General features: G+C 39.1%; 1 protein-coding gene across 7 annotated transcripts in view; it reads left to right on the top strand.

Moving 5' to 3' along the window:
• grip2b (glutamate receptor interacting protein 2b) overlaps positions 1–15,663 on the top strand; it is a 169,873-nt gene that overhangs the window by 77,722 nt on the left and 76,488 nt on the right. The window contains exon 1 of one of the 7 annotated variants that reach the window (XM_057325493.1): positions 156–521. The exons of 5 other annotated variants lie outside the window; for them this stretch is intronic. In XM_057325493.1, the coding sequence (XP_057181476.1) occupies positions 467–521 (55 nt within the window). In that variant the 5' untranslated portion in view covers positions 156–466. Of the gene's footprint in view, positions 1–155; positions 522–15,663 lie in introns of those variants that run through there. One more of the 7 variants, XM_057325495.1, reaches the window with a different exon arrangement.

Below are 15,663 nucleotides of genomic sequence, written 5' to 3'. Positions count from 1 at the left end.
TGATCAAGAGTGCAAAAAAGACGAAGGGCAAGTGTCAGAACGAGTCGCGGAAAGAAGAACAAAAGGAGCAAAAGGGAGGAGAGATGTCGGAGAAGATGCAGCGTTATAAATATTGATCACAATTCTTGTACCAATCCAAAGACATGACAAGGAGATGATGAGGTGTTCTTTGGCAGGGCTCGTTTGTTCCCTGGCTTTTTCTTTCTCTCTCTCACTCGCTCTGTCATTCTGACAGAAGCCGCCTCTCTTCAGAGCACCACAACTTTCCTCAGCCAGGTTGGGGATGTAACACGTTAGAGAGGTTGAGAATGAACAATTGCCATTCTTTTCGTCTCCCTGCCTTTGTGTACTGGCGGATTGCTCCTGAGAGTGCCATGTGACTACTTCTACAACGCTTTGGAGCTATTTTCCCCCTCTCCCTCTATTTTCCCTTCGCCGAAGAGGAAAGAGGTGGCTAGAGGAGGATATGTTTTCCGTTTCGCTTAAGTGCCGGCTTGGTGTCATCAAACGGAGAATCAAGGGTAATGTGCAATGCATAACTTTAACATTGGATTTTGAGTTGGGGGTCTGAATCTTTCAACATGTGGGGAGGGGGCACTAGTTTTAGGATTAGCGTGCTGTGTGTAAGATCTTGTTTACTGATTTGTTGGAAACTGATGTAAAATAAGATCCGGCTTGTGAGGGGAGTTTTTGTTTATAGAAATAAATTAATATATCGGGAAAGCCAATCAAGAAGCTCTGTTAACTTTCAGTGTTCTTTTGAAAGCCGAGGATGGTTCATAGTTCAGGCACGCTTGAAAGTGCTTCTTGTGTGACTGCTGTTGTGAAACAAGTCTTCTAGTCCGTTTCTTATTTTTTAACAAATTGGTTATTTTTTATTTCTGTGAATAGTTTATGTTCTCAACGCCTAGAGGGCTTTTTCATTAACATTTAACAGGGAGTGATATTTATAGATTTCAATTGAAAGGCCTTCACACTTGTTTGAAAATTGGGTCATTTATTCACCCTGATGTCATTCCAAACCTGTATGTGTATGAACACAAAAGAAGATATTTTGAAGAATGCTGGTAACCAAACAACATCGAACCCCATTGACTTCCATTGTATGGACACAAAACCACTGAAACATTTCTTAAAATATCTTCTTTTGTGTTTTACAGATAGAAGAGTCATTTACAGGTTTTGAACGACATGAGGGTGAATAAATGACAAAATTTATTTATGGTGAACAATTCCTTCAATTTGAGCAGCATTCTGCATTCCATTCAAAACACTATTTGTGTGTATACAATCTGTCTAGTACTCCAAAATGCATAAACTGCTCTGCGTTGCGGTCTTACATTTAACAGGCTCCTGTAGATATTAAGCACATAACTTTGACACTTCTGAGCCAACAGTTTGTAAGAGCTAGTTTTTATGCGTACAGGATCTCTTGCCTTGAGCGAGTTTGCAAGAAATCAATAAAGCCGTGTAAAGCCAAGCCTACGAAAGTTCAAGACTATAGATGTTACATCAACTGTCCATGGCGTGGTTTTGAGGAGGAGTATTAGTGTTTGTGTGCTGCTTCTTGGCTGAAGTTCAAGATATTATGTTCATGTACAGTACAAGGTTGGCGCAGGAGGTTTCTCTGGGGTTCCTGCTTTTCCTTGCTCCTTAAGCTTTCCATTTTTTTCCATTTGTGATTTGCATAATCTGAATGCATTTAGAGATCTCTTTTTTCGATGTGAATATATCACATCCAGAATGCATCTAGCCAAAACAATGCCCTTCACCAAATATAACCATCCAACCACATAGAGGCCAAACGATTTGGACAGTTTGGAAATACGCTCTATTGTGAGTGATATCAATATGTTATTAACATTGTGACAGTAACAAATGTAGGGTAGGGGAAGTCTTTACAATGAGCCAATATCTACCTGTCTCCAGTGTCCAGGTGGAGGAATGATTGATGGAGGAAATTTCATGGATTGGTAATCACGAAGTCTTGGGGTCTGGCCCTCACGAGATTGGCAATAGCAGAACCCATATTCCTTATTTTATTCCTTTTTTATTTTATATATTTTTTTCTAAGCTCATTTGAAGACAAACCATTAGATTTATTAATTGTAGAGTAGAATATTACACATTTTATGTGGCTAGATATGATAGCTTTCTGAAGACTTCATCCAGACAAAATGAAGTTTAATCTGAAAGGATTGATTAAGTGTGACAGTTTTATTGGATTTATGTATGAAGAGATGAACTCTGGACAATCTTGAGAAGAATGCTTAACTAGACAGGCTATGCAAGAAAATTTGCTGAAAATCAACTTCTTGCTCAATTTAACTATGGAGCCAAGATACTAACCAAAAGCAGCAGGCTGTACCTTTGCAGTTATTTCTATGTTGCTTTACTTTGTGATAACCTGTTCACATTGTTTAAGATAGTTGTAGGATTAAGGGAAGGACATGAAGACTAGTCCTAGACTAAAGTAAATGTTGCTGTCTAAAATGAAAATTTCTCGTACTGACATTTCTTAAAATAAATCTGTGCAATTGCTTTGTTAAAAAATGCACATAAGAAATGTTTTTTTTTTGTAAGGCTTGTTTGTAAAAACTACTTAAATATCCCAATTTAACTAAAGCATAGTCCTGATTTAGCCTAATCACTAAACCCATCATTTTTTTGGTGGGGAAGCTATGTTGAATGATGTTTTTTGACTCACTGGCATTTTTATGGTTGTTACAATTTTTTTTGGTTTGTACTCAAAACAAACAAAAAAGAAAAATAGATAACTAAAAACTAAAATTAGAAAACTAAAAACTTATTCGATTCAAGATTATAAAATAGTTTACGTTTTTTTTCTTTTTTTCTTTTAAATGTATCTAACTTAACTAATATATGGATAGTTGACAAATAAACCGTACATGTGTCCGATGGTGTGACATAGCAAAAAATGAGAAAACAAACTTTTAATATTATATTATTTTACATGATTAATATTTATAATATAAAATAGCATGAGAGATTTTCATTGTTAGTTTTTTTCTAAATTTTTGCTGTCACACCATAGGACACAAGTATGGCTTTATTTGTCAACTACCTATTTATTTACTAACAAGTGATTGAAATGGACTAAGACATTGGTTTTACTTTATTATATTTGCAGTGCACCTAATTATTATTCATGAACTGATTATGGTTAATCTGATGATATGATGTTTCTATCCACTTAAAGGCACAATATGCAATTTTTTGCCAATTTTTTAGAGGTCGCAAAAAAAAAAACTAAAGCAAAGCTTGATGACGCTGAAGGAGCGTGGAATGATGGGAGTTGTCAAACTTGTCGTCTTCACCTGGAAATCAGTTTTACTGAGTTCACAAATCACGTTCATGGCCGGCATAAATGTGTTATAGCTGTTATGTTTTAACGTAAACTGCTTGATAGAACGCTACAACTACTATTTCACATTTTTTATGTCACTAACTCTTTTACCATCAAACAGAAAGTGAAAACTAAGGAGAACGTAGACATGACACCATTACCAGGCATCCTTTTTCACGCAATGAGGGACTGGTTAAAATTGTGAATCTCTCTGCATTCAAACATTGTTAGAAACTTTTGGGATAACCTAAATACATACAGTAAGTCCAAAAAATATGTAACGATATATGTAATATATTCTTCTATTGAATAAACATTCAATATTTTGTACTAAAACCTCTGGGTTATTGTTGTTTTCCTGAGGCGGAATGTAACACACTGGTAGTGGTTTTGGATACTTTAATGGATTCTACACATTGTGGCTTTAAGATTTTTTCTATGCTAGACTTCCACTGAAGTTTTGCCTTCATATTATATTTGCTATAAGTAAAGTATGATGGTGCTCTCAAAGACACCCAGAAAAAGAAGCATGATTGTCCTCTGCATCTCAAGGATCCGACCTCTCTGTCCCAATAATACGAGTATGGAGGAGGAAATTACTTTTATAGATGGAAATTGTAAGATTTGCTTGGCTACGTTCTTAACCTTGGAATCATGTAAAGCAGCTGTTTAAAGAGGTAATGAGAGAAAGATTAAAGCAAAGAGATGAAAGGTTCAGGTGACATTGTGTCGAGACGTTCATTTCCACGCGACCCGCAAGATGCGGTGCTCTGTACATCCATTCACAGGTATTTACCGCCAAAAAAACGTGCGCGTGCTGCTTTTCGAGAAAAACGTAAAGATACAAAGCTCTTCCTTTTGATCCGTGTCACAAGTCGCTGGTGTAGAGAAAATTGCTGGATAGAGGTGATTTATTTCACTCTTACACATGCATTATTTGACAACCTGCGAATGCTTTAGGGGCCTGGCTCCGCTCACTTTCATACAACACCAGCTCTTTTAGGTTTTCATACTGAGGGAATATAGAAACAGTAGCATTGTTTGAAGATGTTATTGTTTTTATTCATCACAGCGTAACGCGTTGGCTTTTGAAATCGACTCGTTGAAAGTTCCTGGATGAGAAAGTTGAAAAGCGAGTTCCTGACTCGCTTGTTGTTTTGTCAAAAGTGTAACAGAAGCAAAAGCTTTGCATGCAGAATTAATTGCTTGAAGTCCCGAAGAGTCACTATTGAAATTATCTCTTAGATTTTGCTGTTCTGCGTCCATCTGAATACGCTTCAGTAGATTGAATCGTGACCCAGACCTTCTCACTTTCCCACACAACAGGAATATGGTGTTTTCATTTATTTGCAAATGGGAGTTGTAAATATGTTTTCCTTTTGGCTATAGCTCTGCCCTTTTATGTGCTTATCAGAAGTAAATGATTTAGCACAGCAAAACTATTTAGTACTGAATAATGTGTTTTTTTATTGATGTTGTTAGTGTATGGCACATTGTTGGCACAGGGCGAGGCTTATCAAGGAATAGGAAGGGGCTTGTTTTGGGAAGACATTGTACAATTCCACAATATTACATACTGACAAACCATGTTTAATTTCAAAGATCATTTAAATGTAATATTAATGCAATTCATGTAATAATGTCTTATGATATCAGCACTGAAAACTTGATCACAAAATCAACCTACTGTTACCATCCATTTAGGAAAACCACCCTATTGTATGCCTCACTTCCTATTGAAGTTTGCTGACATCTGATTGGCTGCCAGGTCTTTTTAAAATCTTTTATAGAACTGGTCAATAGAATGGTAAGAGATCAATATGTCTGTCTAGTTCTGCTCGCAGTAAGCAGCAAATATTTTCTGATTGGTTGTGTGGTGTCACATGAGCTCAATGCCTGTTAAGCTCTTGGAGCAAGGGATTTTTGTCTTACTTTAGAACATGAAAGATTTAAAGAAAATAAAGTATTTTAGCCAGAGTTCAGCTGATTAATCTAAATGTACACAAATTATTGTGATAATAACGAAATAGAAAGAAAATCTGTGGTAAGAAGCAAATAGCTGACTGCCCACAGCTTCAATAGAAAGAGGTTACCATTAAAACTCTTCATGATACTATGGTAAAAACATAAATTTGAGAGAGGATTCCGCTGTTTGGTCCAAACAAATTCTGATTGAAAAATGGTTACCATAATGCTGTTTAATGAAATTGTAAAATTAAATCTCTTTATTGTCACTCATCCACAAATGCAACTTTACATTCGCACTAACATAGCAATTGTGACAGTGTTAGGGACATTCAGTACAGTGTTTAAACACAATAATATAACATTTCATGGAACATATTATACAACATATTACACATAACTAACATATGCTATCTGTATTAAAATAATTACATGCAACATATTATACACAACATGTACAATGTACAGTAACAGTGAACAGTATAAACATTCAGACCAGGGCTATACAGTGCAACATATATTGCACGTGCTATGAAAAAAAACGTTCTGTTTGTTTTCGTGTGACGCTCAATAATGGCGCACTGCTATTTAATCTATTTCGCAATTAAAACTCGTTTTCCACCTTCATCTCTGAATTCTGTGATGCGGAATCGTGGACGTGCAGTTTAACGTACTACGCGCATGAGGTTCATGGATTTGTCTGCGGCTCACTGTATGAGGACATGAACACATGAACTTGATCTCTATAGTTGCTTTGCCAAAATAAAAGTCTGGTTAAACTAAACACTAAGATGAAAAAATACTGTAGTGTACTATAGTATTTGCTATAGAAAATTGTGGTATTCTTATAGTAAATTGATGAACTGTAGTAAACACTGTAGTATACTTTAATATTTACTATAGTAAGCTTCAAAAACACTATAGTATTAAAGATTGCTATATTGCAAATTGCTTTAGTAGAAACAATATTTTTGGACAAATATATTACTATTGTTTGGTAAAAAATGGAAAACACAAAACTTCGAAAATTGTTTGCAAGATGATAACTGAAGCAGTTTGTTGCAGCTGAAGTCAACAGAAGCGTGGAGAAGTGGTAATTAGCAGAAGAAGTGAGAATTCAACAGAAGAAGTGTAATTAGTTAATCTTGTCTTATTGAGTTTAAACACAGTTTAGTTGCTTTGTTTACTACCGCGTTTGTCACATGTTGAATTCGCGTTTGTTATTGTGCTGGTTTTGTTTGTTATTGGGAGATATCGGAAGGCGTGAATTCAATTGCGTGATTCAGATGGGTATATAGGTGTGATTGACACCACGGCAGCGGTCGCGGCAGCCTAATCGCGTGCAGCCCTCATCGCGTGAAGACCGAAGAGCGTAAAGACCATCGACTACCTGCGCGACTCCACCGAGCAAGAACACCAACAAGGCACTTCAGTATTGCACATCAGTATTAACTTTTTGCACTTCTATTTATTCTCTTCTTGTTATTTGTTATTCCTTATTCCCCGTTTTTGACTATGTGTTTTCAAATCCCTACTGTCACTACAAATCGAAAATCACTGTTATCACGTAGAAGGCCACGCAATGCTAATAATCTGCGCACTCTTTCAGCATCCACAACTACCTCAATTACATTTCCCATTGGTTTATAGAACTGCCAATTTGCTTTAAACAAAGCAGATTTCATCACAGCTATTGCTAAACATTCTGGTCTTTCTCTTTTAGCACTTACTAAAACCTGGAGCCAGAGGACACTGCCACACCGGCTGCTCTCTCAAATAACTACACTTTCTCCCACAGCCCACGCATATCAGGGAGGTGTGGAGGAACCGGTCTACTTATCCCCAACGACTGGAAATGCAAACAGCTGGCACCCTCGTGTGACAACATCTCCTTCGAGTCACATGCTGTTACTATCATCCACCCTGTTAAAACTCATGTTGTGGTTATCTATCGTCCCCCAGGTCAGCTTGGACATTTTTTGGAGGAGTTGAATATGCTTCTGTCATCTTGCCCCGAGGATGGTACTTCTCTGGTGGTACTTGGAAACTTTAACATCCACCTTGAAAAACCACAGGCTGCCGACTTCAACAACCTGACGCGTCGTTTGACCTCAAGCGAGTTCCCACTTCAGCACCCATAAGTCTGGTAATCAACTAGATCTTATCTACACATGACACTGCTCCACTCATCACTCCCAGGTCACCCCACTGCAAACGTCGGATCATTTCCTCATCACTCTTGATCTCAACCTAACTTCTCCAGACACTACACATGCTACGCCACGCTCAGGTCTGCTGAGAGAAAGTGGTGCAAATCTAAAGAACCCACTGACCTCAGTCTCTCCTCTCTTCTTTCTCTGCTGATGTCTCCTCTGAAAAAACCCAGTACTACCACACTAAAATCAACAACTCGCCTGACTCTCGTACTCTCTTTAAAACCTTCTCTTCTTTGCCTGCCTGCCCCCTCACCTCTATCCGACTTAACAGCTGATGATTTTAGGTCTTTCTTCATAAAGAAAACGACCACCATCAGCAGTCAGTTCTCTGCGCCGCCGCCTCTTGATCATGCCCAAACCCCCGACACATGCTCATTCCCCTCTTTATCTCTCCTATCTGAAGATGATGTCTCCAAGGTCATGTCTTCTAACCACCCAACTACCTGCCCGCTAGATCCCATCCCCACTCATCTCCTCCAGGCCATCTCGCCATCGGTTGTTCGCGCTCTGACCCACATTATCAAATCATCTCTTACCACTGGTACATTTCCCACAGTCTTCAAAGAGGCCCTTATTACCCCACTACTGAAGAAACCCACTCTTAATCCTGCACTGTTAGAAAACTACAGACCGGTATCACTCCTCCCCTTCATCACTAAAACTCTTGAACGTGTGGTATGTAACCAGCTCTCATCCTTTCTCACCCAGAACAACCTCCTGGACAGCAACCAGTCTGGTTTCAAGAGTGTTATTCCCATGAGACTGCACTGCTCTCTGTCATTGAAGCCCTGAGACTGGCAAGAGCCGCCTCTAACTCATCTGTACTCATCCTACTGGATCTATCTGCCGCCTTTGACACCGTTAACCACCACATACTCCTGTCGACCCTCAAGGCTATGGGTGTCTCTGGAGTGGTGCTACAATGGTTCAGGTCTTACCTCATAGGTAGGTCATTTACAGTATCCTGGAGAGGTGAGGTCTCTGAGTCCCAACATCTCGACACAGGGGTGCCTCAGGGCTCAGTGCTTGGTCCGTTGCTATTTTTTGTATACATGACATCCCTAGGCTCTGTCATTCGGAAACATGGCTTTTCCTATCACTGCTATACAGATGATACACAACTCCACCTGTCATTTCAGCCTGACGATCCGACTGTTTCTGCATGCATTTCAGCATGCCTAGCTGACATTTCGCTCTGGATGAACAACCATCACCTGCAGCTGAACCTTGCAAAAACAAAACTGCTTGTAATCCCGGCCGACACATAGATTCATCACAACTTCTTAATTCAACTGGGCTCATCAACCATCACATCTTCCAAAACGGCCAGAAACCTGGGAGTGGTGATCAATGATCAGCTTAACTTCACAGATCAGGTTGCCAGTACCACCCGATCCTGTAGATTCATCCTCTACAATATTAGGAAAATTAGACCTTTCCTATCCGAGCATGCTTCGCAAGTCCTAGTCCAGGCTATTGTTCTGTCCAGACTGGACTACTGCAATGCACTACTGGCTGGACTTCCAGCTTGCACAACCAAACCTCTACAAATGACCCGAAGAGAGTGCATGTCACTCCTCTCTTCATTAAGTTACATTCATTAAGTTCATTAAGTGGCCTACAAGACCACCACTGATTTGGCACCCCCTTATCTTCACTCGCTAATTCAAACGTATATACCCGCCAGATCCCTACGCTATGCAAACGAACGACGTCTTGTGGTGCCATCCCAAAAAGGTAAAAAATCTCTCTCACGTACCTTCTCTGGATCGGTTCCACATTTATGGAATGATCTGCCCGCTGCTACAAGATCAGCAGATTCTGTAGCCATCTTTAAGAATCGTCTGAAAACACATCTCTTCCGTCAACACCTGAACGATCAGTTATGACTTCTATCTCTTTTCTACTTTTTCAAAAAAAAAAAACTTAGCTCTGTATACTGTGGTAGGCTATATGAGACCAGTTTTTTATTGCACTTATGCTTTTTGTTGTCCTTATGTTGTTCCAATTGCTTCCATTGTTTCCCTCATCTGTGCTTCTGCTAAATGACTAAATGTAAATGTAAATGTAAATGTAAATAACAGATGTTTTATACTTGCGCTATAATTTTTGGCTTGTCCTATAAAACTTTAAACCTCTGTAGAACCAGTGCTATGTGCAGAAACGTTCAGCCCTGCATACTGTCCGATGGTAGTGAGTTCTAGTAGTAATTTGATTATGATAGACCAGTGGAGGGTAAAGGGCAGTGATGTATTGACCATGAGAAATCAAGTGTTCAGAAGACTGCCTGCTTGGGGGAAGAGACTGTCACAGAGACTACATTCACACTGCAAGCCTTAATGCTCAATTCCAGTTTTTTGCTCAGATCTAATTTTTCTGTTCGGCTGTTCACACTATTTTTTAAAATGTGGCCAATATCAGATTCCAGTGTGAACATGTGATGGTTCTAAACTGAATCGCATGCGCAAAACAACAATAACACGTAACACACAGCAGGCTGTTATAAATAAGCAAGGGTCAAGTCAGCGAGTGTGTTTGACTTTATGGAGAAGAACACACCTACAGTAGCTTTTGTTTTACCACCGTGTCAACGCGCACGTGTGATGGATGCTGTATCTGATTTTAGGACCACATATGGAAGTGGCTCAAATCATATTTAAAAAGATCAGATTCCACGTGGTTTGTCCTGTTCAAACTGTCATGCAGTAAACAGATCTGGGTCACATATGAGCAAAAAAATCAGATTTTGGTGGCTGTCAGGTGGAGCACAGACGGAGAACCCAGATGCAGACAGACGTGAAGATAACAAGGACTTTAATAACAAAACACAAAGCAAAAAACCCATGAGGGGGTATAACAATAATGACAAAGGTAATAACTAGGGCTGTCAATCGATTAAAATATTTAATCGCGATTAATCGCATGATTGTAATGAGTTAACTCGTGATTAATCGCAACTTAATCGCACATTTTTATCCATTATAAATGTACCTTAAATGAATACTTTTCAAGTTTTTAATACTCTAATTAACATGGGCATGGACAAATATTGATGCTTTATGCAAATGTATATTGTTTATTATTAGTGAAACCATACTCAACATAGAGCATGACGACTAGACATGTTTCAAAGGTCATAGATGTTTTTCAAAGAACTTGGACATGTCTATTAAACACATGAAAAAAACTGGAAAAACACAGGTTCCATTACTTCTTTCTTTGCACTGAGCTATTTACTTACACAAGCATGTTTACATTTTCTCAACTGTGATAGCTCGGTGGAGGCTGTGTGCAATGCAAGGCATATGCTCGAACGGAAGCTGCCTGGCCGCGGCAATCATGTTGCGTGCACTATCGGTGGTCAGTGGGCTAATTTTGAATTCAATATTCCACTGTCTGGCTACCTGCAGAAAGTGCTCAGCGCAAACATCAGCATAGTGCCTCTCGTCTGTCTTCATGACAGTCAAAGCGTGCGACCGTAGTTTCCAGTGTGTGTCAAAATAATGAGCCGTGACCCCCAGGTAGCTATGGTTACTGAGGGAAGTCCAGTAATCTCTGGTGAGCGCAACCGTGTTTGTCTGTCTTATCGCCTCCTCGACTTTCGCTTTCTACTCTTCGTAAGAGTCGTGAATCTTGCTTGTAACAGTGGCTCTCGAAGGTAGTTCATATGTGTAATCGTTAGATGCGATGCGAATAATTTCAAGTAGACCCTCGTCCTCCACTACATTAACTGGCCTACATGCTGTAGCCACCCATTTAGCTATCGATGTGGTGAGTCTGTTGCTTGTGAAGTTGTCCATCCGTCTCTGCTGAAAACAATCTAGTGTGGTCTGCCGCGAGGAGGAGAGCTCTCTGCGTCAGTTGTATGCTTCGCTTCAAGTGATATTTTAAACTCGACGTGCTGCGGTGATAGCTTAATTCACATCGACAATAAATGCAGATCACTTTAGTCTTGTCGACATAACCATCAGACATCGTTTTATATATGAATTTTACGTTCAGAAGACCTATTTATTTCTCCATTTCTGTTTGCTGCTGCATCGTTTACTTTCTCAAACTACGGGCAAGGCCAAGGTTCAAACAGAAAATGCGCGCTGCGTTAATCGCACGTTAATAAAACTAGTGCCGTTAAAAGGAATTTGCGTTAACGTGTTATTAACGCGTTAATTTTAACAGCCCTAGTAATAACACTCACAGACTCAACAGGAACAATAACCTAACTAGACTGGACTGGACTAAAACAAAAACTGATGAAGACTAGACTAACTAAACTGTGAGAAACAGAGTAGGAACAATACGTAATCACTTTAACAAGCTTGGTAGCAAAACGAACAGGCACAGGACAGAAAACACAGGGGCATTAGATAGGGAACAAGGATGAGACCGGAGAGACTGCATGGAATGCCAAAACAAACAATGCCATGTCTCTCTCACACTAAACACGTGGGTCTGTCATGATCCTGCCACAAGACTAAGAAAAACATGACCAAAAGAGGCAGAATCATGACAGGTGGCAGTGTGAACGTAGTCAGAGTTGGCAGGTGCAAGTCCTGATGCTTTTAAGTAAAATCTCTCAAATAAAATGTTCACCCTCATAGCAATAAGCAATACATACTTCTTTGATTTATGATTTGACAGCACAGATCTTTCAGTCATTACTGGAATAGTTCACACAAAAATGAAAACGACCGTAACATTTCCTCATGCTCGTGCAATGTTTTTTTCTTTCTTCCTTCAGACTTTCCTTTCGCTGCTAAACATAATAAGGAATAAGGGTTTTTTATTTAGTCAATTTATGTTCATAGGTCTCAAAATAATAAGGCTTCAAAAAACACGTTCAATCACCATTAAAGGAGATCATTTATAATCAATATCAATAAATCAAAATGGTCAATAAAATAATTCTGAAGTAAAACTACAGTGAGGGAAATAAGTATTTGATCCCCTGCTGATTTTGTAAGTGTGCCTACTTACAAACAAATGAAGGGTCTATCATTTTTATGGTGGGTTTATTTTAACTGATAGACACAGAATATTAAAAAAAATCAGGGGAAAAAAATGTTATATAAAGGTTATAAATTGATTTGCATTTCAGTCAGTGAAATAAGTATTTGATCCCCTACCAACTAGCAAGAATTCTGGCTCCACAGTTTGGTTATGTGCCTATATGGACCACAGATTAGTCCTGTCACTTTAAGAAAGTACTCCTAAATCAGCTTGTTATGTATATAAAAGATGCCTGCCAACAGAATCTGTATCTTCCAGTTCAACCTCTCCAACACCATGGTCCAGACCAAATAGGTTTTAAAGGATGTCAGCGACAAGATTGGAGACCTGCACAAACCTTGAATAGGCTACAGACAGAAGCTTGGTGAGAAGGAGACAACTGTTGGTGAGATTATTTGGAAATAGAAGATATACAAAATAACTATCAAATGCCCTTGTTCTGGAGCTCCCTGCAATATTTCCCCAATGGGGTAAAGATGATCATGAGAAATGTTAAAGATCAGCCCAGAACTACACGGAAGAAGCCTGTTAATGATTTCAAGACAGTTGGGAACACAGTTAGCAAGCAAAACATTGGTAACACATTGGTAACACGCTATGCCACAGTAGACTGAAATCCTGAAGCACCCGCAAGGTCCTCCTGCCCAAGAAGGCCCGCCTGGCTCGTCTTAAGTTTGACAATGAACATAAAAATGATTCAGAAAAGGCTTTGGCGAAAGTGCTGGCACTGCTGTGAGACCAAAATGGACTCCTGTGTTTGGAGGGAGAGAAATGCTGACTATGAGCCCAAGAACATCATGTCTACAGAGAAGCACAGTGTTGGAAACATTCTGCTTTAGGGCTTTTTCTCTGCTACAGGTATACAGGATGACTTCACCGCATTGAGGGGCTGAGGGACGGGCCCATGTACCGTAAAATCTTGGACGAGAACCTCCTCCCCTTAACTAGGTCACTGAAGATGGGTCATGGATGAGCCTTTAACATGACAAAGACGCAAAACATATTGCCAAGACAACCAAATAGTGGCTTAAGGAGAAGCACATTAAATGTCCTAGCCAGTCTCTAGACCCTAGTCCTATAGAACCTCTGTGAAGGAGGCTAAAACTCCAATTTGCTGAGCGACAGCCAAGAAACCTTAAAGATTGACAGAGGAGTGGACTAAATGTATCCGGACACATGTGCAAACCTGGTGACCAACTATCAGAAATGTCTGACCTCTGTGCTTGCCAACAAGGGTTTCTCCACAAAGTACAAAGTTATGTTTTGCTTGGGGATCAAATACTTATTTCACTGACTGAAATGCAAATCAATTTATAACCTTTATATAACATTTTTTTCCCCTGATTTTTTTTAATATTCTGTGTCTATCAGTTAAAATAAACCCACCATAAAAATTATAGACCCTTCATTTGTTTGTAAGTAGGCAAACTTACAAAATCAGCAGGGGATCAAATACTTATTTCCCTCACTGTATAAGCAAAAACTATTTTTAGTGAGTGAATGGCAACACGTGGATAAATTCTTTGAATGTCTTGTGATGTAATGTCATACAGTATGACACCGATCTTAGGTGTACCAATGCGATTTGAAATGATCGCCTATTTGGATGTAATGTTTTTTGGAGCTATAGAAATTTGGGTATTTTAAGTTATAGATGTTTGTATAAAATATATATGAAGTCTTATAAACTACATTGGTGAGTGAATTACACGAACATTTTAATGTTCAACATTTCAGCATCTTCCTTTAAAGAATTAAGAAATCTTTAAACTTATAAATATTAATTAGTTTATAATGAAGATCCTTTGGTCTTCATCCTTTCCAAACAACCCGAGCCACCACCCTGTCGTCCATCTTTCCTTTTAAACAATCCCATTATTTGTCAGCCTTTCACAATTGACTCCCCTCAGACATCTCCACGTTCCTCATTTTAAAAGACTCAGCATGCAATCAATTCATTTCTTCATTCTCATTTTCTTCACCCATACTGTTCTCCTCGTGCATTCCCGAGAGGCCTTTGTGTTGCGTTCGGTTAATCAGGAGTGTTTCTGGGCCGCCGGGTGGCACTGAATACAGAGAGGCTGGCAGTGTGCATCTGGTGTGCTGATTTGAGCTCCAGCAGTCGAGAGAACGCCAGCGAGCAGGTACTGATATGAAGCGAGAGTGTGCCAAACCTCAGCGTGTTCTGATGGCTATCAGACCTCCCACTCGCTCCTGTGGCTTGTTTGATGCTTTGCAGAGAACACAGTGGCATCCTGAGGCGGATCTGTATTGATCTGACTTTATTTGGCTCGATTCGAGAAGCAGGGAAGCGAATGGGATTTGGGTAGTTGTGCGCCTGCCGATCGGATGTGAAGGGAGAAAACTGATGAGGTTCGCAGATTAAAACGACCAGGAGCACATTGGAGATTTACAAAACTTTGCATTTAGTTTTAATTTCAACTAACGATTAACTTTGCTAAAATAGACCATCAGGGAAAAGAGTTGGACTAAAAGTTTTGATCAATTTTTGGTGATGTATTAACACTGGTCGTATGAGTTTTCCAGTGGCGAGCTATTCCCCTATAAAAAAAAACACACATCATACACACCCCAACAGTGACAAAAAAAAGTTATGTGTGCCTGTTTTGAAATAATTAGAATTTTGAAAACTGTTTTATTTCTTAAACATGTTTTAAAGGGATAGTTCATTTAAAAATGAAAATTCTGTCATCATGTACTCACAGTCAAGTTAATCTAAACCTGTATTAATTTCTTAGTTCGGTTAACCTCAAAGAAAGATATTTTGAAGAAGGTTTGTAACCAATCAGGTCTGGGGCACTATAGACTTCCATAGTATGGAAAACACAACAATGGCAGTCAATGGTGCCCCAGAACTGTTTAGTTCCCCACATTCTTCAAAATGTATTATTTTGTGTTCATCAGAACTAAGATTTTTTAGACAGTTTTGAAACAACTTGAGGCTACGTAAATGACAGAATTTTCATTTTTGGGTGAACTGGCCCTTTAAGTTGTTGTTAATGGTATTGTTAATGTAAATGTGTATTTTTGTAATATTGTTAAGTTGGAGGGCTTCATTAAGCAGCATTTATATTTAAATGTAATTTC

This window comes from Triplophysa rosa, linkage group LG25 (assembly GCF_024868665.1).
Source record: "Triplophysa rosa linkage group LG25, Trosa_1v2, whole genome shotgun sequence".
Lineage (NCBI taxonomy): Eukaryota > Metazoa > Chordata > Actinopteri > Cypriniformes > Nemacheilidae > Triplophysa > Triplophysa rosa.
This window is presented reverse-complemented; position numbering and strand designations above follow the sequence as displayed.